Raw genomic sequence first — 24,999 nt, forward strand, 5'->3', positions numbered from 1 at the left:
TATATAAAAAGATACTCAGAAATGAATTGAAGCAAAAAATAGTTGTGATTAACTGTACTAAAAAAGGAGCATAGATACTTATTTTTAATGACTTATTACAACTCAGAAATAAAAAGAAGAAAAAATAGTTGTGATTAACTTTACTAAAATATGAGCGTAGATGCTTATTTTTAATGACTTATTACAATTCAAAAATAAATAGAAGAAAAAATAGTTATGATTAACTTTACTAAAAAATGAGCATAGATGCTTATTTTTAATGACTTATTACAACTCTGAAATAAAAAGAAAAAAATAAGTATAGCAGAAAAGAAAAAAATCTATATAAAAAGCTACTCAGAAATGAGCATAGATGCGCTTATAGAGGAAATTCAAATTAAATTCATAACAAATTTCAAGAGAAATTCGTATGAATTTAGCCTAAATTTCCTATATAAGGGCATCCATTTTCATTTTCAGAGGAGCTCAATAAGGCAGAGAGGAAGGGGCTTATAAACCGGTCTGATTCCCCTCCGATTGGCGAGGTGGGACTAAACTTTGGCAGCAACGAGGACCAACCCTTTAGTCCCGGTTGGTGGAATGGACCGGGACTAATGGTCGTCCTTTGGTCCCAGTTCAGCCCACCAACCGGGACCAATGGTGGTGGGCCAGGAGCGAGGGCCATTGGTCCCGGTTCGTCCCACCAACCGGGACCAATAGGTCTAGACGAACTGGGACCAATGGTCCACGTGGCGTGGCCGGCCCCTGGGGCTCACGAACCGGGTCCAATGCCCCCATTGGTCCCGGTTCTGGATTGAACCGGGACTAATGGGCTGGACCGGCCTGGACCATTGGCCCCTTTTCTACTAGTGGTGTGATGCCTGTCAGCAAGGCAAAAGTCATCAGCTCCCATTTTCTTTATGTAGTCGTGTAGTTACAGCTCCTCTTGAAATCGCTCCTCTTGAAATAGTTATTTCAGATGTATGGGGCTGTGCCCAAACTTCAGTTAGCGGTCATAACTACTATATCAATTTTATTGATGCTTACAGTCGCTTCACTTGGCTTTATTTTCTTAAGCGCAAGGCGGATGTGTTCTATGTTTTTCTCCAATTTCAAACTCATGTTGAGCGTCTACTTAATCATAAAATCCTTCATGTTCAATCAGATTGGGGGGGGGGGGGTTTGAATATCGCAACCTCAACATGTTTATTGGGAAACTCGGGATTACATATCGCGTGTCCTATCCACATACACATCAGCAGAATGGCTTTGCTGCACGTAAGCGTCGACACATAGTAGAAACCGGTCTAACTCTCTTGGCACATGCATCTATACCTTTTCATTTTTGGACTGACACGTTTTCTACAACTTGTTTCGTCATCAACAGGCTTCCCGCACGAGTTCTACACATGAAAACTCCCATTGAGTGTCTACTCCAAGAACACCTGACTATACATTTCTCAAGATTTTTGGATGTGCTTGTTGGCCACGCCTTCGACCATATAACGGTCACAAACTTGAGTTTCGATCAAAAAAATGTGTGTTTCTTGGGTATAGTTCTCTTCATAAAGGGTATAAGTGTATCAATGTTCCATCTAATCGTGTCTATATACCTCGTGATGTTATCTTTGATGAGAATCTCTATCCTTTTTCTAATTTCTGCACGTCACAAAATCCTTCCAATTCTAGTTCACCATCACTTCCTTTGTCTGATCAATTTGTAGATGTTGCATACTCTCCTCTTTTGCTTCCTAATCATGGTGCAGATACTGGACGTGGTGCGCAGCTTGAGCACTGGATGATACAAAAGCTATGGAAGCTCCTCATGCCAATTGCATGCAGGCAGTACAGAACGCTGCGCAGGATTGCATACATGCCATCCCAAGCACTACATCAGGCGTTGGACGCATGCACGTGCATGCGCCTCACGTCGACCGCATGCAGCCCCATGCATCGGCTCCTCGAGTCGATTCGGATCAAGCCGTCCTGCGCATAGCTCCGGAGTCCGCTGCCTCATCTACGCTGGAGACCGAGCCGCGTTCCCCCTCGGTTCATGACGAGGCCTCATGTTCGTTTGTTTCTAAAGTGCACAACTCTGCATGTTCTTCTTTTTTTGCGGGTAAAATCTGTATGTTCTTAACGGAGGGTATATATTGTTATTAGTGATATTGTGATTGACTTCGATTGCAGAGGATCCCTGGAGAGAGGAAGTGCAAGAGCTATGGGCAATGCATGTGTGACTGGCGCCAGCAGTAAGGATTTCTTTTGAGCTAGCTTCCTTTTCCTTCTTACTGGGCAACTTGTGATAATAATTTGTTTGAAGTGGTATATCATGTTATCTGTTGTGATACTGATGCAAGCATCACTTTTTTTTGGTGGCTGTAAGGATTTCTTTCGAGTCTCCTTTTCTTTTCTGCTTCTTACTTGAATTAACCTAGATGGTTCATCTTATAAACAAGGTTCAGACTGCTCACAAAATCATATAAATAAGTGATGAATTATTTTACTGAAAGACAACCAAAGAAGATGTTCATCCTCATCATGATGTTAATCCTTTTCTTTCACCTCCTGTTTAGCCAAAGTAACCATCATATGTATGTGAGGAAGTTCCCAGTACTACTTGCACTTCCTTCCATCAGTTTGCCTCAGTCCAAGATCACAAAAACAAGGTTTGCGTCTGTCCAAAGTCCCCGGGAAGAAGCAAGTAGAAATCTTAACCCATTTGCTGAGTAATTCTAGCACAGCTAAATTTGCCATTCTACATTATATTCGTGTGTACAAAGCTAGAAAAACAACAGTACATCGCATTCATTGACAATACTGCACTAATCTAACGGATCTATCATGGTCGCCTATTTGTCTCCCGGGTCGTCGTGGCCTGTAGTTGTAATTTGAGCTTCTATTGTGATCCCCTGATGCTATTACTGATGCAAGGATTGTTTTCGTTTCAGGCAGCTCAAACCACGGGCAGAGTCTGAAATCCAAGGAGGCAAGGCTTATTGACAACTCATGTGTTACTGGTTCAAGTAAGGGTTTATTTCGTGCTTCTTACTGGGCCGCTCGTGTGATAATAATTTTAGCTGCTATACATTGTGATCATTTGAACATATAGTACATTTTTCTTCAATACTTAAAAGAGTCAAATGTTCCTATTTTTCTTCCATCAGTTTGCCTGAGTCCAACTTCTATGTTTGCCTCTGTCCGAAGTCCCTGGGAAGGAAGAAGCTAGCATAAAGCTCGCCTCTTAGCAGCAAAAAAAAAAAAAAAAACTCACCCCATTTTCTGAGTAATTCTGGCACAGTGAGTTTTATCATTCTACAGATCTATATATAGTGCACAAGGACAATAAATTCTTGTGTAGAGAGCGAGAATAGCAAAAAGCACTTCACACTAATTGACAAAACTGCACTAATTTAACGGATCAATCATGAGTGCTTCTCCGTCTCATGATCTGCTGATGTGATTTGAGCTGCTATATATTGTGATCTTTTCATGCTGTTACTGATGCAAGCATTGTTGTTTTGTAGGCCAGTCAAACCAAGGGCATTGCCAGGAATTCAACGGGTCAGAGATTACCTTCAGATGGAGGATTGATGGTTTCTCCTCGCTTCTTGATAAGGGTGAAGGATGAACGTATAAAAATTATAGGATGGATGAATATGGTGTTGTTTCTGTTGTATTGATCCGACCCTCATATGGGGTATATATAGAATACATTGTGAGGGAGAGAGACTTGGAGTAGAGGGCAAGTCGTACATGTTAAACCTATTCTATCTCTAACTCCTACCTATATCTTAAACACAATAATATTCTAACATTGTCGTAGCGGGAGTGAAGCGGACGATTGCGATTGAATTTGTAGTCTTGCGCTTTCGTCGTCTTCTCCACTGCGCCATCATCAACTGCGTCTCTGATGGGTCGACACCTAGGGCGGTGACTGCGTCCCCTTCTGGTGCCTTCCTTGTCTGTCCTCTCTTCCCTCCCGCAGTCACAGCGGGAGTGGCGTGGACGCTAGTGACGACGCGGACGCTGTTGACTGGAGTTGTCGCCGATGAGTTGCTGTAGACGTAGCCATGAATGTCGATGTCGAGGTAGCCGATCATTGCGATATAGCCATGGTCGAGGTAGCCATGATCGATGGTGTAGTCGTCGTGGATGATGAAGCCGCACAAAGCCGGAGGCGCAAAAAAAAATGCGCTATGACCGAGCTGCAGATGTTGACAATGCACCTTGCAGATGTCAGAGGGTGTCGCCGGCGATGTGTCCATTGGTTTTGCCAAGACCGGAGGAAGCCCACCGAGCACACATCGGTTTTGCCAGAACCGTGTGGCTGTATAGGGTCATCACTGTAGTGACGCCGTGTCGATGCAGTCGTGCCGTCGTGGATGACGCGGTCGATGCCGTCGTCGTGACGCGGTCATTGCCGTCGTCGAGGTCGCGTCTTGCAGAAAAGTCTGTCAGAGGACGCTAGGTGTCCATCTTGTGGACGAGGCGGCAGTGGTGGTGTGTTGATGAAGATATTGGTGAAGACCACGTTGATGAAGACCTTGACGATGAAGTGCCTGTGATGGCGTTGCCGTGGCGTGTCGACAATGATGAGTCGCTTGAAGGCGTCCCTCGTGGCGACGAAGTGTCGATGTCGTGTCGTGTCGAAGAAGTATGTTGGCTCGTAGCCTGGCGTAGTCGTACAACTTGATGTCGCTCGGCTCGATGCAGAGGCGTGGGTGTAGCCGTGCAGATCGACTGTGGCGGTCGATGCAGCCATGCAGAAGATGATGTAGCTCGGCTCCGGACGTGGCGGCCGGTGTAGATCGTACAGCTTGATGTAGATGGCAAGCCGTGCAGATCGACTGTGGCGGTCGATGCAGCCATCCAGAAGATGATGTAGCTCGGCTCCGGATGTGGCGGCCGGTGTAGATCGTACAGCTTGATGTAGATGGCAAGCCGGCGCGCAGGAGGTTGATGGAGTCGGCTTGCTGAAGATCGCGTCCGTGCGCGTGTCTCGAACGGGCTCTCCCGGTGTCCGACACACCGAGACTGCTGTGGTCGTCGGCCAGATCGGATCGCGATGATGGTTGTTCCCACCCGTAGATCGCAGAGGCCCACGCGTCGTTGCCTTTTGATCCTTGCAGAAGGCCCGTGGCTCAAGTTCAAGGCACCATGCCATGCGCGTAAGCATGGCGGTCTTTGCGAGTTTTGCCATGCATGTGCGCATGGCCTTGTTCCGCGTACAAGTCGATGCGGCTGCTGGCTTTTGGCGATGGGTAACTCCGTGCTGAACTGCTGATTCGAAGGAGTTGCTGGTTGCGCCGTCGGGAGATCCGCGTACGATCTCGTACGTGATGGAAATCGCCGCGAGATCTACGCCCTCCCGCGATCGGAGGTGCGTCCCCTTCGCAGCTGCTCGCCACGATCGTCGTCCTCGCGCCGTGTAGACCGGTCGGATCAGTGTCCATGCGTCCGTACATGGCCGTGCCTGGCACCGCACGATTTCATGAAGAAGATGGTATTCCTGTAGGCTCCCGAATCTGAGGGTCGTTGGATTTATTTGGTGGCTAATGAAAAACTAATCTAATGGAATTTCTAACTATGAAGAATTCATCTAATCTAATCTACGGAACCAATCTGATCTTTGATCAATTGGGTGCCGCGCCCCCGGGGAGAGGAGATTAATCTCCCCGGGGGCGGCGCGCTACGGAAGGTGTGAAAGGTCTTAGGATCGGCGTCGTGAGACTAACCGCTCTAATACCATATAAATATTATAGGATGGATGAATATGGTGTTGTTTCTGTTGTATTGATCCGACCCTCATATGGGGTATATATAGAATACATTGTGAGGGAGAGAGACTTGAAGTAGAGGGCAAGTCGTACATGTTAAACCTATTCTATCTCTAACTCCTACCTATATCTTAAATACAATAATATTCTAACAGGACGAACTCCAGTGTGTTTGAGATCAGGGGGCATTACTGGTACAGTTGCTATTTTTTCAGCTATTCCAACAGAGTGGACAGCTTGATGCATCCACGTCATGAACAAAATGCGTTCTCACTTCTTTGCTGTCTCTTGACTTGATTTGCAGGAACCTGATGCTGAACCCAAGGGACAGAAAGAGTGGCGACGAAAATGAATATGTTTCTCTTATGCTTGTGCTGTTTCAACTATCTGAGAGATCCCATACGGTCGTGGAGGCAACTTTCAAGTTCTTGTTATATGATCAGTCATATGGAAAGCACCACGAACAGCATCAAGGTAGGTTAGCAAATAGTAGTTCTTTAAGCTTCACAACTAGTCGGCTACTAGATTGATAGTGTTGATTATAGCCAGTTTTTTTTTTACTAGAGGAACTACATTTGAATATTCTGTTTGCAGTGAGCCACAGTTTTCAGTCTACAAGCAGAGTCTCTGGGAGCTCATGCATGATCCCCCTCGCGAAGCTTAAGGAGCAATCCTATGGATTCCTCGTCAAAGACAGCTGTGTTTTCGGTATCCAGTTCATCAAAGTTGTCGCTGTTAAAGGTAACGATGTGTCAGAGACGCTGTTTGTTCAGAAGACTAGCAACATCTGCAGTGACCCGCAAGTCTACACCTGGAACATTGATGATTTCTTTGTGTTGAAGAACCCGAGCACCTCCCCAGAGTTTGAGCTCTGTGGACACAAATGGTAATTGACCAATAATATTAATTCTTAATTATTGGGTTTATACAGAATTGTCTTTATTTCATTTGAACTCAAACGCTATCATATTTCGGTTTCAAAAAAACAAAGACCGTTGGAGATCGACCTGTTCTTATGAGTGATGGATTAGACCGTGTGATGTTCTCTGATTTTCAGGTTCATCACTCTCTATCCATCTGGTTACGATAAGAATGGGAACTACCTCTCCCTGTCTCTGAGCATGAAGGTTCCGGACACACTCGATAAGGACTCGGCAATCCTTGCAGAAGTTAGCATAAGCATCAAAGACCAGGAAACGGGGAACCACGCGAAATCATCAGGTTCGTCCTTTAGTACAAATTTCACGCAATAGACCAGATTTGAGATGCTGAACAAATTGATATCATCGTATTTCCTGATCGGCATGGTTTTTTTGGGGGGCCTTAGCCCGGATCCAGTTCAAGAATGATACCCACACTTCGCTATGGGACAAGTTCATATCGTTGGAAGATTTCAAGGACTCATCAAAGGGTTATCTCGTGAAGACAAAGTGCTGCATTGAAGCTCAGGTTGAAGTCATTGTTTCCTCCAAGACGGTGTAGCTAGATTATTCGTCCTCGTGGATAATCATGTCTCGTGTCGTGTGTGTGTGTGCGCGCGCGCTCTATACTTGCTTGAACTGCGATTCTCCATCCGTACCTTTGTTGGTTTGATTGTTGGGTCGTGCTGAACGTACAAGAAGTCTAAAACTAATGGCATTGACAAGCATGATGATGTGTGTCTCGATGTGGAAGAAGCTTTAGATGGAAACAAATGCGTAGCAGGGGAGACTTGCATAAAGATCAGAAGACACTCTGTGCTTTTGCTGCAGAGATCTTCAACTTTTACACGGGTAGTATAATAGCTACAACGCGAAGCTTATTTCCAGAAAGAGATTTATTATCAAGTGAAACAGAAGTAATAATAGTCTGAGAAAAAATCTATATGTCGAGCGAACATATATTATGGTTACATCGGTCAAACACAATTGATTGAGGGAACCATATGGCTGGAGAGGAATGGAACTAGAGTGGGGAGGAGGGGGTGAAGGCATTGGCGATTCTGCGAAATTTTCTGCAATAGAAAACCCTTTGATCAATGCCTATAGATTTATTTGTAACTCCGTGGCAACGCACAAACATCTTTCAGTACGACGACTTTCGTGAGACAAGCATGGAGAATGGGTCAAGCTGCAAATTCCCTTCGAACTCTGTTTTTACAAGCAAACTCTTTTCAGAGTGGAAAATATTGTCAACACCAAACTGATGCCAAGTATGAGTTTGTTTCCGGCATAGTTTCTTGAAAGGTGTTGGCGCTAGTCAAACAGGGGATGTTATGACGAGTTAGTTCAGGTGAAAAGATGAATTTCGACGGACCCTTGGATGCCGTTGGGTGCTCCTTAGCATGGCCACCTTCTATCCCGGGTCTTGTATATATATTATATATAGAAATAATTGGGATATATAGTTGGTCCGTCAGATGGTCAATGAGTATTGTGCTGGAGTAATTCTTGCGATTCCCATTGCTGAGCATACCGAGGATTTTGTGGCATGTAACTTTGATAATAGGAGTGTTTCCTTGTCTCTCGCTGAAGTGAGAATACAAGGTGCACAGTGATATTCTGAAACGGCACGGCTGCACAGAACGCAGAGAGTACTCAAATGGTTCTGATCGTGAGGTTCAAAGATGGCAGAAGATCTGGAAAGTGCCATGGTACATCATTTTGAGACTAGCGGCAACACCTTATGACGATGTGTCTTAATGTGGGAGAAGCTTTATCTAGATAGAAATCAATGCGTAGTGGGAGAGACTACTTACATAAAAATTACCAAGACACCCTGTGCTTTGTTGTGGAGATCTTCAACTTTTACAAGTTTTAGAGGCGTAATGACTTGAGAAAGAAAGAAAAACCTTTACCGCCCAGCAAACTTTGTTGTGGACGAACTCGAGAAAGACTGGGGCCCGGAAAACCAACTCAAGATTATTCGTCTTCCATGATGCTAGATCAAGACAATAAGACAATCCTGCAGTTTCTGTCTATGGCGATTAAAGCTCGAATTTCGTTAGAACATTTCAGTTGACATGGCTTCAAAGATGAAGCACCATGTCACGCCTAAACAGCTGTTAGCGTGACTAAGGAGCTGGCTGGTGGGCCCAGCCAGCTGGCCGGCTAAGTGGAGGCGTAGGTAGCGTTAAAGGGTGGCCGCCTGTGGCTGTGTATGGCATGTGTGTGTGAACCATTCTCTGTATCCAACTTTCCTCTGAAATCTTAGCCCCTTCCCCAAGCTCATCCCCTTCCTCACCTGTTCCCTCGTCCCCTCTCTGGATCCCGATCCCCTCGATCCGATTGGGGTTGTTACTTTGGTATTCAGAGCCAATTTTCCTTCCCCTCACCGTCGTTGCACCATCGGAGCTTGGGAGGTGGATCGGTAACATCCACCGTGTACGGTGCGAGTCCGCTCGCCGGATCTCGCCCAAAATCCGTCGCGGGGTTCGATCCCCTTTCAGGCCGAAGCAACGGCGCCTTCGAAGCCCTCCGTTGCGACGCGGCAAGTCCTGGAGGCCATGGAGGAAGGGAACGCCAACATCGCGAAGATGCTCGACTCCCTCCTCACCAAGCTCGACGAGCAGACCGCCCTCCGCGACAAGCAACTGGAGGCGCAACTCTCCTTCAACAACCAGATCGCGCTGGAGCTGCGGGGTCTTGCGCGGCAGCTCGATCTGACGCAGGCCGATGTCGATGCGGCCCGCAAGACCGTCGACTGCTCGGCCTCACCTGCGGGATCCGTCACCACGCTGGTACCACCACCGCCGCCGCCGTCTTCGCGTCACCAGCCCCCCCACGCGGAGCCCCATCGCCCCGCTTCTGCTCACGCTCGCTTGGGGGACAACCGACCACCACTCATCCCGGTTCCCCCTCTCGGTGCGCCCATGGCTGGGGTCACCGCACCGCCGCCCAATCCCAGCTACACAGAGAGCTCCTACCACAAACCCCCAAAACACGATTTCCCCCGCTTTGACGGATCTGCACCCTACCTCTGGTTGGATCGGTGCTTGGCGTACTTTGAGCTCTACAAGGTGGGTCAACATGTTTGGGTGCCCACCGCTGCTCTGTAGATCGAAGGGCAGGCATTACACTGGCTCCAGGCGTTTCGCCAGAGCCACCGCAATTTGTCATGGGACATGTTCGCAGTCGCCCTGCTCGAAGAGTTCAGTGCGGACGAGTTCGAGCTCACTATGCACCGTCTCCTTCAACTACGGCAGACTGGCAGCGTCGCCGAGTATTGCACATCGTTTGATGAGCTCATGTATCACCTTCTGGCGCCGGATCCCTCCATGATGAACAAATTCTTCATCACCCAGTTCTGTTTGGGCTTGAAGGACGAGTTGCGCACAGCAATTCGCTTACAAGCCCCGTCGAGCATCACCCGCGCGTCCGTGCTTGCGCGCATTCAGGAGGAAGAGCTAGGCACGACACGCCCATGGGTCGGACCGGTTCCTCCAGGGCGTCCTCCTCCACCAACCAACGCGGCACCACCGCGCCAAGCGGCCGTTCCACGCGCTACCGGAGATGAATTCGCAAGGGAGCGACAGCTGCGGGATTACCGGCGCGCCAACAATCTCTGCTTCAAGTGCGGGGACAAATACTCACGGGAGCATCGCTGCGCGCAGCCGGCATAATTGCTCACCATCCATGTGGGGGAGCATGGCGAGGTTCTCTCCAATGACGCGATCCATGTTCTCCAGCTCTTGGACGAGCCCGACCCACCAGCGCGGCCTGCAGAGTGCTACGTGCTGTCAGCTCGGGCGCTCGACGGCTCCGACTCGCCAAGTACCATTCGCCTGCGTGCTCTGGTGGGGAATCAGATTATGCTGCTGCTCCTCGACTTGGGCAGCACCCACAGCTTCGTCAACAAGAGCTTCGTCGACCGCATCGGCGCGCAAACTCAACCGCTGCCTCCGGTGGAAGTACGCGTCGCCAACGGCGATCGCATCACCTATGATCGCATCGTGCCCGGCCTGAAGTGGTGGATGCAAGGGCACACCTTCTCCACACCAATGCACGAGCTCGACATCGGCGCCTACGGCGACATTCTAGGCATGGACTGGCTGGTGCAGCACAGTCCCATGACTTCCCACTGGCAAGACAAGTTCGTCTCATTCCTCCACGACGGCGAACAAGTCACGCTGCGCGGCTTCAAGCCCAAGACCACCGAGACCCTGACGGCGGTGGAACCAGCAGAGCTTCACAATTTGATCGCCGGCAATGAGGTGTGGGCAATGGCCATGGTGGATGCCTGCCCGCCCGTCCAGACCAAGTGCAAGACACCGAGCCACACCCCGCTCGCCGATCTCCTCGACGAGTTTGTCGATTTCTTCGCCGCGCCTCACGGCCTGCTGCCACACCGGCAGTACGACCACGCCATCACGTTGGTGGAAGGGGCGATTCCAGCCAACACTCGCCTCTACCGCTACTCTCCTCTGCAGAAAGACGAGATCGAGCGGCAGGTCCGTGAGATGCTGGATTCGGGGGTTATCACACACAACGTGAGCCCCTACGCGGCACCGGTGTTGCTCGTCAAGAAGAAGGACAACACCTGGAGGTTTTGCATCGATTACCGCCGGCTCAATGACGCGACAATCAAGAACAAGTTTCCCCTGCCAATCGTGGATGAACTGCTCGATGAACTAGCGGGTGCCACGGTCTTCTCCAAGTTGGATTTGCGGTCCGGCTACCATCAGATTCGAATGTGAGAAGAAGATGAGGCCAAGACAGTGTTCAAAACCCATCACGGCCATTTTCAGTTCCGTGTCATGCCGTTCGGCCTCACCAATGCACCAGCAACATTTCAGTGCCTGATGAATGTGATCTTCAGTAAGTACATCCGCAAGTTCGTCATCATTTTCCTTGACGATACTTTGGTCTTCAATGAAACGATGGAAGAACACCTGGAACATGTGCGCACGGTGCTGGAATTGCTTCGTCAACACCAACTCTATGTCAAGGCCTCCAAGTGCGAGTTCGCCACCGACCACATCGACTACCTCGGCCATGTGATCTCCCGCGAGGGCGTCGCCACCAATGCGGAGAAAACCCAGGCCATGGTGCAGTGGCCTACGCCGACGACAGCGACGGAACTTCGCGGTTTCCTCGGCCTCACCGGCTATTACCGCAAGTTTGTGCCACACTACGGCATCATCGCCAAGCCCCTCACGCAGCTCCTCACCAAGAAAGGCTTTGAGTGGACCGAGCACGCTCAGGCAGCGTTCGACCTGCTCAAGCAGGCCATGGTCACCACCCCGGTGCTCGTGCTCCCCAACTTCGACAAGCCGTTCGCCATCGAAACGGATGCTTGTGACACGAGCATCGGCGCGGTGCTCACCTAGGAGGGGCACCCCGTGGCTTACTTCAGCAAGGCGCTTGGCGCGCGCAACTAGAAACTCTCCACTTATGAGAAGGAGTTTCTCGCGGTTATGATGGCGGTGGACAAATGGCGTCAGTATCTTCAGCGCGGGCCATTCGACATCCTCACAGACCACAAGAGCCTCTGCAACTTGGGCGAATAGCACCTGGAGACAGACGTACAACGCAAGGCCATGTCCAAGCTCGTCGGTCTTCAATTTTGCTTCCTGTACAAGCGCGGCCTCGACAACGGAGTGGCGGATGCGCTCTCCAGGGTGGGCAAGCTAATGGACGTGGCCGCGCTCTCGACCTATCAGCCGACATGGTTGCAAGAGGTGGCTAACTCCTACACGACAGACGCGGATGCCCAGGAACACCTCCAGCACTTAGTCGTGTCCAGCCCGGATGCAGATGGGTACGAGCTCCATCGAGGCATCATTCATCGCCAAGGCCGGCTTTGGATTGGGGCGAACACGGCCCTGCGCACCAAGCTGATCGCCGCGCTCCACAACAGCGCGGTGGGCGGCCACTCCGACGTCACGACGACCTATCACCGGGTCAAGAAGCATTTCGAGTGGCGTGGCCTGAAGAACGACGTGGAGGAATTCGTGCACCAATGCACCATCTGTCAACAGGCCAAGCATGAGCATACCAAGCCGGCCGGCCTCCTCGCGCCCTTGCCCATTCCATCTGCGCCATGGGAGGACCTGACAATGGATTTCATCGAGGGCTTGCTGGTGTCCGAGAGCTGCAACTCCATCATGGTGGTCGTCGATCGCTTCACCAAGTTTGCACACTTTGTGCCACTTCGCCACCCCTTCACCGCGGCAGCAGTCGCCCGCGTGTTCTGGGACAACATTGTGAAGCTGCATGGGATTCCTTCTTCCATTGTCTCCGACCGCGACAAGATCTTCACCAGCAACCTCTGGCGTGAGCTCCTCGAGAGCGCGAGCACCAAACTTCTATACTCGACGGCGTACCGCCTGCAGACCGATGGCCAGAGCGAGAGGGTGAACCAGTGCCTGGAGATGTACCTGCACTGCGCCGTCCACGACTCCCCAACAAGTGGCGCCGCTGGCTACTGATGGCTGAGTTCTGGTAAAATTCGACCTTCCATTCCTCCCTCAACTGCACACCCTTCAAGGCCCTGTACGGCAGAGAAGCCAATTTGGGCGCCATGGCAACCTGGGCAGAGGAGGCACCAGCCGGCGATGACCTGGACTGGGCAGCTCATACGGATGCCATCCATGCGCAACTGACGCGCGCCCAGCACCGCTTCAAGAAGCAGGCGGACAAGCACCGCATCGAGCGCTCCTTCCAGGTGGGGGAACAAGTCCTACTGAAGTTACAACCCTACGTGCAACGCTCGGTGGTCTCGCGCCCATGCGCCAAGCTCGCATACAAATTCTTCGGCCCCTACACCGTGTTGGAGAAGATTGGACCGCTGGCTTACAAGCTGGATTTGCCGCCGAACAGCCGCGTGCACCCAGTCTTCCACGTCTCCCAGCTGAAGCCGTTCATGCCGGATTACACGCTGGTGTTCGCCGAGCTTCCCCGAGTCCAAGACCTGTCTGCTTCAATGGCAGAGCCCGTCAAGATTCTAGAGCGGCGCATGATGAAGCACGGTGACGCGCCCGTGGTATAGCTCAAGATCCAGTGGTCGTCTTCGTCCTCGGACGCGGCCACCTGGGAGGACTACGATGTACTACGTCGGCGATTTCCCACGGACACCATCTGGGAGGGGGAGGCCTTGTCTTAAGGAGGAGAGAATGTCACGCCTAAACAGCTGTTAGCGTGACTAAGGAGCTGGCTGGTGGGCCCAGCCAGCTGGCCGGCCAAGTGGAGGCGTAGGTAGCGTTAAAGGGTGGCCGCCTATGGCTGTGTATGGCATGTGTGTGTGTGAACCATTCTCTGTATCCAACTTTCCTCTGAAATCTTAGCCCCTTCCCCAAGCTCATCCCCTTCCTCACATGCTCCCTCGTCCCCTCTCTGGATCCCGATCCCCTCGATCCGATTGGGGTTGTTACACACCACCACCCTCCTAAACGGCCACCCCTACGAGGACTAAAAATCCTAGCCTAAACTTACCAGACGAGGTCTTCCGCCCAGTTGCCGCTTTCACGATCACCCCCTTGACAATCTTCCGGGAAACTTTAGAAGTTTGACCGTGTACAAACTCACCCCTTCGACGATCTTCCCTGCGGTGTCGAGGTGCATACTGTGCATCCACTTGCTAGGTGTGGCATGAGTTGCGACTTGTGTTGAAATTCAGCTGGCACTTGCGCGCAGCAAACACACCGCAGGGAGGGTGACACGTAAGGGGCCTTTGCGTTCCTCAAGTAGCCAGCACGCCCAAAATGGATACTGCCTACTTACACGAAACGATCACTACTAGACATGCATCTCTCCACTTCAGGAAAGCAGACGAAGGAGGCAGGAAGAAGTGGGCGTAGCCGCGTAGGTAGCTTTGTTTTTTTAGAAAAGGGGGGCCTCCCCGGCCTCTGCATCAACATGAATAAAAAAGGTTCAACAAGGTCTCAATATCTCCGCAAGTAAAGAAAGATAAGACAAAAGGCTCACACAAAACCAAAAGGCTAGACACACTAACTAGCCAAAAGAGATAAACCACAACCGGCTGGCTCGAAAATAGACAGGGAAACTAATTGCCTATCCTATTACATGACCGCCATCCAAACCGGTTGAAGATATCCCGAGCTACCGTCTCCCGGCGGGTAGATCCAGTAACCAAACGCTCCCTGGCCTCCGTCGGAGTGAGTAGCGACCAGGAACGGATCAGCGCCGTAGCTCTGAAGATAACCTGCAAAAAATGAATGTTTGTTGTTCTGTTAAAAAACCAAATCATTTCTGCAATTCCAGAGCGCCCACACCAAGGCGCACTCGCTAACCCGGGCTCTACCCAGTTAAGCCACGTTCCAAATAACGTGTTGACTGAATTCGGTGGAGAAATATTGAAAGCAATATGGACCGTCCTCCATAAAACTCTAGCTAGTGGGCAATCAAGAAAAAGATGTTTAATTGTTTCACCCCGATCACAGAAACTACACCTAGTAGGCCATGTCTAATTACGCTTTGTCAAGTTGTCCTTGGTTAAAATAACTTGTTTGTGTAGAAACCACATAAACACTTTGATTTTCAAAGGAACTTTGACATCCCACACATGATTGGAACTAGGAATCGAGCTCGAATTGATGACATCAACATACATTGATTTAACTGTAAATTCACCCGACCTAGTGAGATTCCAGCGTAATCTATCGGGTTGTTGTGAACGTTGGACATTCATCAGTCTCCTAACTAGATGTAGCCAATCTTCCCAACGATTACCCACTAACGGCCTTCTAAACTGAATATTAAGGGGGATTGAATGAAACACCGTTGCAACGAAAGCCTCACGTCGTTGAACAATACGATATAACGACGGGTATTGGATGGCAAGGGGCGCCCCTCCGAGCCAAGTATCCTCCCAGAATCTCGTACTGGCACCGTCACCAACAATAAACTTTGTCCTCTGAAACAATGAAAGCTTTACTTTCATAAGCCCTTTCCAAAAGGGTGAATCATGTTGGAAATATGCCCTAGAGGCAATAATAAATTGGTTATTATTATTATATTTTCTTGTTCATGATAATCGTTTATTATCCATGCTATAATTGTATTGATAGGAAACTCAGATACATGTGTGGGTACATAGACAACACCATGTCCCTAGTGAGCCTCTAGTTGACTAGCTCGTTGATCAACAGATGGTTACGGTTTCTTGACCATGGACATTGGATGTCGTTGATAACGGGATCACATCATTAGGAGAATAATGTGATGGACAAGACCCAATCCTAAGCCTAGCACAAAGATCGTAGTTCGTATGCTAAAGCTTTTCTAATGTCAAGTATCATTTCCTTAGACCATGAGATTGTGCAACTCCCGGATACCGTAGGAATGCTTTGGGTGTACCAAACGTCACAACGTAACTGGGTGGCTATAAAGGTGCACTACAGGTATCTCCGAAAGTGTCTGTTGGGTTGGCACGAATCGAGACTGGGATTTGTCACTCCGGTTAACGGAGAGGTATCTCTGGGCCCACTCGGTAGGACATCATCATAATGTGCACAATGTGACCAAGGGGTTGATCACGGGATGATGTGTTATGGAACGAGTAAAGAGACTTGCCGGTAACGAGATTGAACAAGGTATCGGCATACCGACGATCGAATCTCGGGCAAGTAAAATACCGCTAGACAAAGGGAATTGTATACGGGATCGATTGAGTCCTTGACATCGTGGTTCATCCGATGAGATCATCGTGGAACATGTGGGAGCCAACATGGGTATCCAGATCCCGCTGTTGGTTATTGACCGGAGAACGTCTCGGTCATGTCTACATGGTTCCCGAACCCGTAGGGTCTACACACTTAAGGTTCGATGACGCTAGGGTTATAAAGGAAGTTTGTATGTGGTTACCGAATGTTGTTCGGAGTCTCGGATGAGATCCCGGACGTCACGAGGAGTTCCGGAATGGTCCGGAGGTAAAGATTTATATATGGGAAGTCCTGTTTTGGTCACCGGAAAAATTTCGGGTTTTTCCGGTAACGTACCGGGACCACCGGGAGGGTCCCGGGGGTCCACCAAGTGGGGCCACCAACCCTGGAGGGCTGCATGGGCCAAGTGTGGGAGGGGACCAGCCCCAGGTGGGCTGGTGCGCCCCCCCACAGGGCCCAAGGCGCAGGGAAGTGGGGAAAGGGGGCAAACCCTAGGGCAGATGGGCCCTAAGGCCCACCCTAGGTGCGCCTCCCCCTCTTCCCCTTCTGGCCACCACCAGATGGCATCTGGGGGCTGCCGCCACCCCTGGGGAGGGAACCCTAGAGGGGGCGCAGCCCCCTCCCCTCCTCCTATAAATAGTGGGGGTTTTGGGGCTGCCAGAGACATGAGAACTTCTCCTCTTGGCGCAGCCCTACCTCTCTCCCTTCTCCTCTCCCGCAGTGCTTGGCGAAGCCCTGCTGGATCACCACACTCCTCCATCACCACCACGCCGTTGTGCTGCTGCTGGATGGGGTCTTCCTCAACCTCTCCCTCTCTCCTTGCTGGATCAAGGCGTGGGAGACGTCACCGGGCTGTACGTGTGTTGAACGCGGAGGTGCCGTCCGTTCGGCACTAGGATCTCCGGTGATTTGGATCATGATGAGTACGACTCCTTCAACCTCGTTCTCTTGAACGCTTCCGCTTAGCGATCTACAAGGGTATGTAGATGCACTCACCTTCCCCTCGTTGCTGGTTTCTCAATAGATAGATCTTGGTGACACGTAGGAAAATTTTGAATTTCTGCTACGTTCCCCAACAGTGGCATCATGAGCTAGGTCTATTGCATAGATTCTTTGCACGAGTAGAACACAAAGTAGTTGTGGGCGTTGATTTTGTTCAATCTGCTTACCGTTACTAGTCCAATCTTGTTTCGACGGTATTGTGGGATGAAGCGGCCCGGACCGACCTTACACGTACACTTATGTGAGACAGGTTCCATCGACTGACATGCACTTGGTGCATAAGGTGGCTAGCGGGTGCCAGTCTCTCCCACTTTAGTCGGAACGGATTCGATGAAAAGGGTCCTTATGAAGGGTAAATAGCAATTGACATATCACGTTGTGGTTTGCGTAGGTAAGAAACGTTCTTGCTAGAAACCCATAGCAGCCACGTAAACATGCAAACAACAATTAGAGGACGTCTAACTTGTTTTTGCAGGGTATGCTATGTGATGTGATATGGCCAAGAAGAATGTGATGAATGATATGTGATGTATGAGATTGATCATGTTCTTGTAATAGGAATCACGACTTGCATGTCGATGAGTATGACAACCGGCAGGAGCCATAGGAGTTGTCTTTATTTATTGTATGACCTGCGTGTCATTGAACAACGCCATGTAATTACTTTACTTTATTGCTAACCGGTAGCCATAGTAGTAGAAGTAATAAGTTGGCGAGACAACTTCATGGAGACACGATGATGGAGATCATGATGATGGAGATCATGGTGTCAGGCCGGTGATGATGATGATCATGGAGCCCCGAAGATGGAGATCAAAAGGAGCAATATGATATTGGCCATATCATGTCACTTTTTGATTGCATGTGATGTTTATCATGCTTATGCATCTTATTTGCTTAGTACGACGGTAGTAAATAAGATGATCCCTCATTAAAATTTCAAGAAAGTGTTTCCCCTAACTGTGCACCGTTGCGAAAGTTCGTCGTTTCTAAGCACCACGTGATGATCGGGTGTGATGGATTCTTACGTTCACATACAACGGGTGTAAGACAGATTTACACACGCAAAACACTTAGGTTAACTTGACGAGCCTAGCATGTACAGACATGGCCTCGGAACACAAGAGACCGAAAGGTCGAGCATGAGTCGTATGGTAGATACGATCAACATGAAGATGTTCACCGATGATGACTAGTCCGTCTCACGTGATGATCGGACACGGCCTAGTTGACTCGAATCATGTAATCACTTAGATGACTAGATGGATGTCTATCTGAGTGGGAGTTCATAAGATGAACTTAATTATCCTGAACATAGTCAAAAGATCTTTGCAAATTATGTCGTAAGCTCGCACATATAGTTCCACTGTTTAGATATGTTCCTAGAGAAAATATAGTTGAAAGTTGATAGTAGCGATCATGCGGACAGTAGAAAGCTTATGTCCTTAATGCACCGCTCAGTGTGCTGAACCCCAAACATCGTTTGTGGATGTTGCGAATGTCGGACATACACGTTTTGATAACTACGTGATAGTTCAGTTAAACGGTTTAGAGTTGAGGCACCAAAGACATTTTTCGAAACGTCGCGGAACATATGAAATGTTCCAAGGGCTGAAATTGGGATTTCAGGCTCGTGCCCACGTCAAGAGGTATAAGACCTCCGATAATTTTCTTAGCCTGCAAACTAACGGAGAAAAGCTCAATCATTGAGCTTGTGCTCAGATTGTCTGAGTGCAACAATCACTTGAATCGAGTGGGAGTTGATCTTCCAGATGAGATAGTGATTTTTCTCCAAAGTCATTGCCACCAAGCTGCTAGAGCTTCGTGATGACCTATAACATATCAGGGATAGATGATCCTTGAGGTATTCACGATGTTTGACACCGCGAAAGTAGAAATCAAGAAGGAGCATCAATTGTTGATGGTTGGTGAAACCACTACTTTCAAGAAGGGCAAGGGCTAGAAGGGACACTTCATGAAATGGCAAATCAGTTGCTGCTCCAGTGAAGAAACCCAAGGTTGAACCCAAACCCGAGACTAAGTGCTTATGTAATAAGGGGAACAACCACTAGAGCAGAATTACCCTAGATACTTGGTAGATAAGAAGGCAGGCAAGGTCGATAGAAGTATATTGGATATACATTATGTTAATGTGTACTTTACTAGTACTCCTAGTAGCACCAGGGTATTAAGATACCGGTTCGGTTGCTAAGTGTTAGTAACTCGAAATAAAAGAGCTACGGAATAAAAGGAGACTAGCTACAGGTGAGCTGACGATATGTGTTGGAAGTGTTTCCAAGTTTGATGTGATCAAACATCGCACGCTCCCTCTACCATCAAGATTAGTATTAAACCTGAATAATTGTCATTTGGTGTTTGCGTTGAGCATAGACATGATTGGATTATGTCTATCGCAATACGGTTATTCATTTAAGGAGAATAATGGTTACTCTATTTATTTGAATAATACCTTCAATGGTCTTGCACCTAAGGGAATGGTTTATTCAATCTCGATCGTAGTGATACACATTTTCATGCCAAAAGATATAAGATAGTAATGATAGTACCACTTACTTGTGGCACTGCCATGTAAGTCATATTGGTATAATACGCATGAAGAAGCTCCATGTTGATGGATCTTTGGACTCACTCGTTTTTGAAAAGTTTGAGACATGCAAACCATGTCTATTGGTGTAGACGCATGAAGAAACTCCATGCAGATGGATCATTTGGACTCACTTGATTTTGAATCACTTGAGATATGCAAATCATACCACATAGGCAAGATGACTGAAAAGCCTCGTTTTCAGTAAGATGGAACAAGATAGCAACTTGTTGGAAGTAACACACTTTGATGTGTGCAGTCCAATGAGTGCTGAGGCATGCAGTGAATATCGTTATGTTCTGGCTTCACAGATGATTCGAGTAGATGTTGAGTATATTTACTTAACGAAACACAAAGTCTGAATTATTGAAAGGTTCAAGTAATTTCAGAGTGAAGTTAAAGATCATTGTGACAAGAGGATAAAATGTCTATGATATGATCATAGAGATGAGTATCTGAGTTACGAGCTTTGGCACGCAATTAAGACATTGTGGGAATTTTTTCACAATTAATACCGCCTGGAACACCATAGTGTGATGGTGTGTCCGAACATCATAGTTGCACCCTATTGGATATGGTGTGTACCATGATGTCTCTTATCGAATTACCACTATCGTTCATGGGTTAGGCATTAGAGACAACCACACTCACTTTAATAGGGTACCACGTAATTCCGTTGAGATGACACCGTTTGGAGAAACCTAAGTTGTCGTTTCTTAAAAGGTTTGGGGCTGCGACGCTTATGTGGAAAAGTTTCAGGTTGATAAGCTCGAACCCAAAGCGGATAAAATGCATCTTCATAGGACACCCAAAGCAGTTGGGTATACCTCCTAATTCAGATCCGAAAGCAATAGGGATTGTTTCTTGAATCGGGATTGTTTCTTGAATCGGGTCCTTTCTCGAGGAAAAGTTTGTCTCGAAGAATTGAGTGGGAGGATGGTGGAGACTTGATGAGGTTATTGAACCGTCACTTCAACTAGTGTGTAGCAGGGCATAGGAAGTTGTTCCTGTGGCACCTAAACCAATTGAAGTAGAAGCTTATGATAGTGATCATGAAGTTTTGGATCAAGTCACTACCGTACCTCGTAGGGTGACAAGGATGCGTACCACTTCAGAGTGGCACAGTAATCCTGTCTTGAAGGTCATGTTGCTAGACAACAATGAACCTACGAGCTATGGAGAAGCGATGATGGGCCCAAATTCCGACAAATGGTTAGAAGCCATGAAATCCGAGATAGGATCCATGAATCATAACAAAGCATGGACTTTGGTGGACTTGCCCGATGATCGGCAAGCCATTGAAATAAATGAATCTTTAAGAAGAAGACGGACGTGGACGGTAATGTCACCATCTATGAAGCTCGACTTGTGGCGAAGAGTTTTTCACAAGTTCAAGGAGTTGAGTACGATGAGATTTTCTCATCCGTAGCGATGCTTAAGTCCGTCGGAATCATGTTAGCATTAGCTGCATTTATGAAATCTGGCAGATGGATGTCAAGACGAGTTTCCTTACCAGTTTTCGTAAGGAAAGGTTGTATGTGATACAATCAGAAAAGTTTTATCGATCCTAAGGATGCTAAAAGGTATGCTGGCTCTAGCGATCCTTCTAAGGACTGGAGTAAGCATCTCGGAGTTGGAATGTGCGCTTTGATAAGATGATCAAAGATTTTGGGTTTATACAAAGTTCATGAGAAACTTGTATTTCCAAAGAAGTGAGTGGGAGCACTATGGAATTTCTGATAAGTATATGTTGTTGACATATTGTTGATCAGAAATGATGTAGAATTTCTAGAAAGCATATAGGGTTATTTGAAAGGTGTTTTTCAATGGAAAACCTGGATTAGGCTACTTGAACAATAAGCATCAAGATCTATAGGATAAAAATGCTTAATAGTACTTTCAAATGAGCACATACCTTGACATGATCTTGAAGGTGTTCAAGATGGATCAGTCAAAGAAGGAGTTCTTGCCTGAGTTGTAAGGTATGAAGTTAAGAGTTAAAGCTCGACCACGGCAGAAGAGAGACAAAGGACGAAGGTCGTCCCCTATGCTTTAGACGTAGGGTCTATAGTATGCTATGATGTGTACCACACCGAAGTGTACCTTGCCATGAGTCAGTCAAGGGGTACAAGAATGATCCAGAAATGGGGATCATTGGACAGCGGTCAAAAATTGTCCTTGGAGTAAATAAGGACATGTTTCTCGATTATGGAGGTGATAAAGAGTTCGGCGTAAAGGGTTACGTCGATGCAAGCTTTAACACCTATCCGAATGACTCTGAGTAGCAAAACGGATACGTATAGTGGAGCAACCATTTGGAATAGCTCCAAGTGGGGCGTGGAAGCAGCATTTACAATATGACATAGAGAATTGCGAAGTACATACAGATCTGAATGTTGCAGACCCGTTGACTAAAACCTCTCTCACAAGCAAAACATGATCAAACCCCAAAACTCATTGAGTCTTAATCACATGATGATGTGAACTAGTTTAGCGACACTAGTAAACTCTTAGGATGTTGGTCACATGACGATGTGACCTGTGAGTGTTAATCACATGGCGATGTGAACTAGATTATTGACTCTAGTGCAAGTGGGAGACTATTGGAAATATGCCCTAGAGGCAATAATAAATTGGTTATTATTATTATATTTCCTTGTTCATGATAATCGTTTATTATCCATGCTATAATTGTATTGATAGGAAACTCAGATACATGTGTGGGTACATAGACAACACCATGTCCCTAGTGAGCCTCTAGTTGACTAGCTCGTTGATCAACAGATGGTTACGGTTTCCTGACCATGGACATTGGATGTCGTTGATAACGGGATCACATCATTAGGAGAATAATGTGATGGACAAGACCCAATCCTAAGCCTAGCACAAAGATCGTAGTTCGTATGCTAAAGCTTTTCTAATGTCAAGTATCATTTCCTTAGACCATGAGATTGTGCAACTCCCGGATACCGTAGGAATGCTTTGGGTGTACCAAACGTCACAACGTAACTGGGTGGCTATAAAGGTGCACTACAGGTATCTCCGAAAGTGTCTGTTGGGTTGGCACGAATCGAGACTGGGATTTGTCACTCCGGTTAACGGAGAGGTATCTCTGGGCCCACTCGGTAGGACATCATCATAATGTGCACAATGTGACCAAGGGGTTGATCACGGGATGATGTGTTATGGAACGAGTAAAGAGACTTGCCGGTAACGAGATTGAACAAGGTATCGGCATACCGACGATCGAATCTCGGGCAAGTAAAATACCGCTAGACAAAGGGAATTGTATACGGGATCGATTGAGTCCTTGACATCGTGGTTCATCCGATGAGATCATCGTGGAACATGTGGGAGCCAACATGGGTATCCAGATCCCGCTGTTGGTTATTGACCGGAGAACATCTCGGTCATGTCTACATGGTTCCCGAACCCGTAGGGTCTACACACTTAAGGTTCGATGACGCTAGGGTTATAAAGGAAGTTTGTATGTGGTTACCGAATGTTGTTCGGAGTCCCGGATGAGATCCCGGACGTCACGAGGAGTTCCGGAATGGTCCGGAGGTAAAGATTTATATATGGGAAGTCCTGTTTTGGTCACCGGAAAAGTTTCGGGTTTTTTCGGTAACGTACCGGGACCACCGGGAGGGTCCCGGGGGTCCACCAAGTGGGGCCACCAACCCTGGAGGGCTGCATGGGCCAAGTGTGGGAGGGGACCAGCCCCAGGTGGGCTGGTGCGCCCCCCCCACAAGGCCCAAGGCGCAGGGAAGTGGGGAAAGAGGGCAAACCCTAGGGCAGATGGGCCCTAAGGCCCACCCTAGGTGCGCCTCCCCCTCTTCCCCTTCTGGCCGCCACCAGATGGCATCTGGGGGCTGCTGCCACCCCCGGGGAGGGAACCCTAGAGGGGGCACAGCCCCCTCCCCTCCTCCTATAAATAGTGGGGGTTTTGGGGCTGCCAGAGACATGAGAACTTCTCCTCTTGGTGCAGCCCTACCTCTCTCCCTTCTCCTCTCCCGCAGTGCTTGGCGAAGCCCTACTGTATCACCACGCTCCTCCATCACCACCACGCCGTTGTGCTGCTGCTGGATGGAGTCTTCCTCAACCTCTCCCTCTCTCCTTGCTGGATCAAGGCGTGGGAGACATCACCGGGCTGTACGTGTGTTGAACGCGGAGGTGCCGTCCATTCGGCACTAGGATCTCCGATGATTTGGATCACGACGAGTACGACTCCTTCAACTCCGTTCTCTTGAACGCTTCCACTTAGCGATCTACAAGGGTATGTAGATGCACTCTCCTTCCCCTCATTGCTGGTTTCTCCATAGATAGATCTTGGTGACACGTAGGAAAATTTTGAATTTCTGCTACGTTCCCCAACAAATCATTCGGTCTTACTGTGACCTGAGACAACGTTTTGGTTTGAAGATACTTATTACGGAGGATTTGTGCCCAAGTGGCGTCAGTTCCGCTAGATAACTTCCACAACCACTTACTGAGAAGACATCTATTCTTAACTTCAAGATTTTCAACCCCAAGACCCCCTTGGTCTTTCGGTCTACAGATGATATCCCACTTTCCTAAATGGTATTTTCTTTTTAGCTCATCACCCTGCCAAAAGAAACGGGATCGATAGAAGTCCAGTCTTTTCCTAACACCAAATGGGACTTCGAAAAAAGACAAAAGAAACATAGGCATACTCGTGAGAACCGAATTAATAAGAATTAAACGGCCTACGTATGACATGAGCTTACCCTTCCAGCAACTCAGTTTCTTTTCGAATCGATCCTCAATACACTTCCATTCGCTGTTCGTGAGCTTACGATGATGGATTGGAATTCCTAAGTATGTGAATGGCAAAGCCCCCAAATCACACCCAAACAATTGTTTGTAGGCCTCTTGTTCCTCATTGTCTCTACCAAAACAGAACAATTCGCTTTTATGAAAGTTAATTTTGAGCCCAGTCAATTGTTCAAATAAACATAACACCAGCTTCATATTTCTCGCTTTTACCAAGTCATGCTCCATAAAGATGATAG

General features: G+C 48.2%; 1 protein-coding gene across 1 annotated transcript; it reads left to right on the forward strand.

Moving 5' to 3' along the window:
- The first annotated feature begins 5,217 nt into the window (after positions 1–5,217).
- LOC119350287 lies at positions 5,218–7,241 on the forward strand. Its single transcript, XM_037618197.1, has 5 exons — positions 5,218–5,243; positions 6,064–6,233; positions 6,354–6,645; positions 6,817–6,980; positions 7,087–7,241. Exons 1-5 carry the CDS (start codon positions 5,218–5,220, stop codon positions 7,239–7,241), a joined length of 807 nt encoding a protein of 268 aa, XP_037474094.1.
- Positions 7,242–24,999: the final 17,758 nt, after the last annotated feature.

Source organism: Triticum dicoccoides, chromosome 1B (assembly GCF_002162155.2).
Source record: "Triticum dicoccoides isolate Atlit2015 ecotype Zavitan chromosome 1B, WEW_v2.0, whole genome shotgun sequence".
Lineage (NCBI taxonomy): Eukaryota > Viridiplantae > Streptophyta > Magnoliopsida > Poales > Poaceae > Triticum > Triticum dicoccoides.

Coding starts and splice junctions, on each gene's coding strand:
- LOC119350287 (XM_037618197.1), top strand. CDS start 5,218: ATGCGGCTGCTGGCTTTTGGCGATGG. Junction 5,244..6,063: donor CTGCTGGCTTTTGGCGATGG/GTAACTCCGTGC, acceptor CTTGATTTGCAG/GAACCTGATGCTGAACCCAA. Junction 6,981..7,086: donor GAACCACGCGAAATCATCAG/GTTCGTCCTTTA, acceptor GGGGGGCCTTAG/CCCGGATCCAGTTCAAGAAT.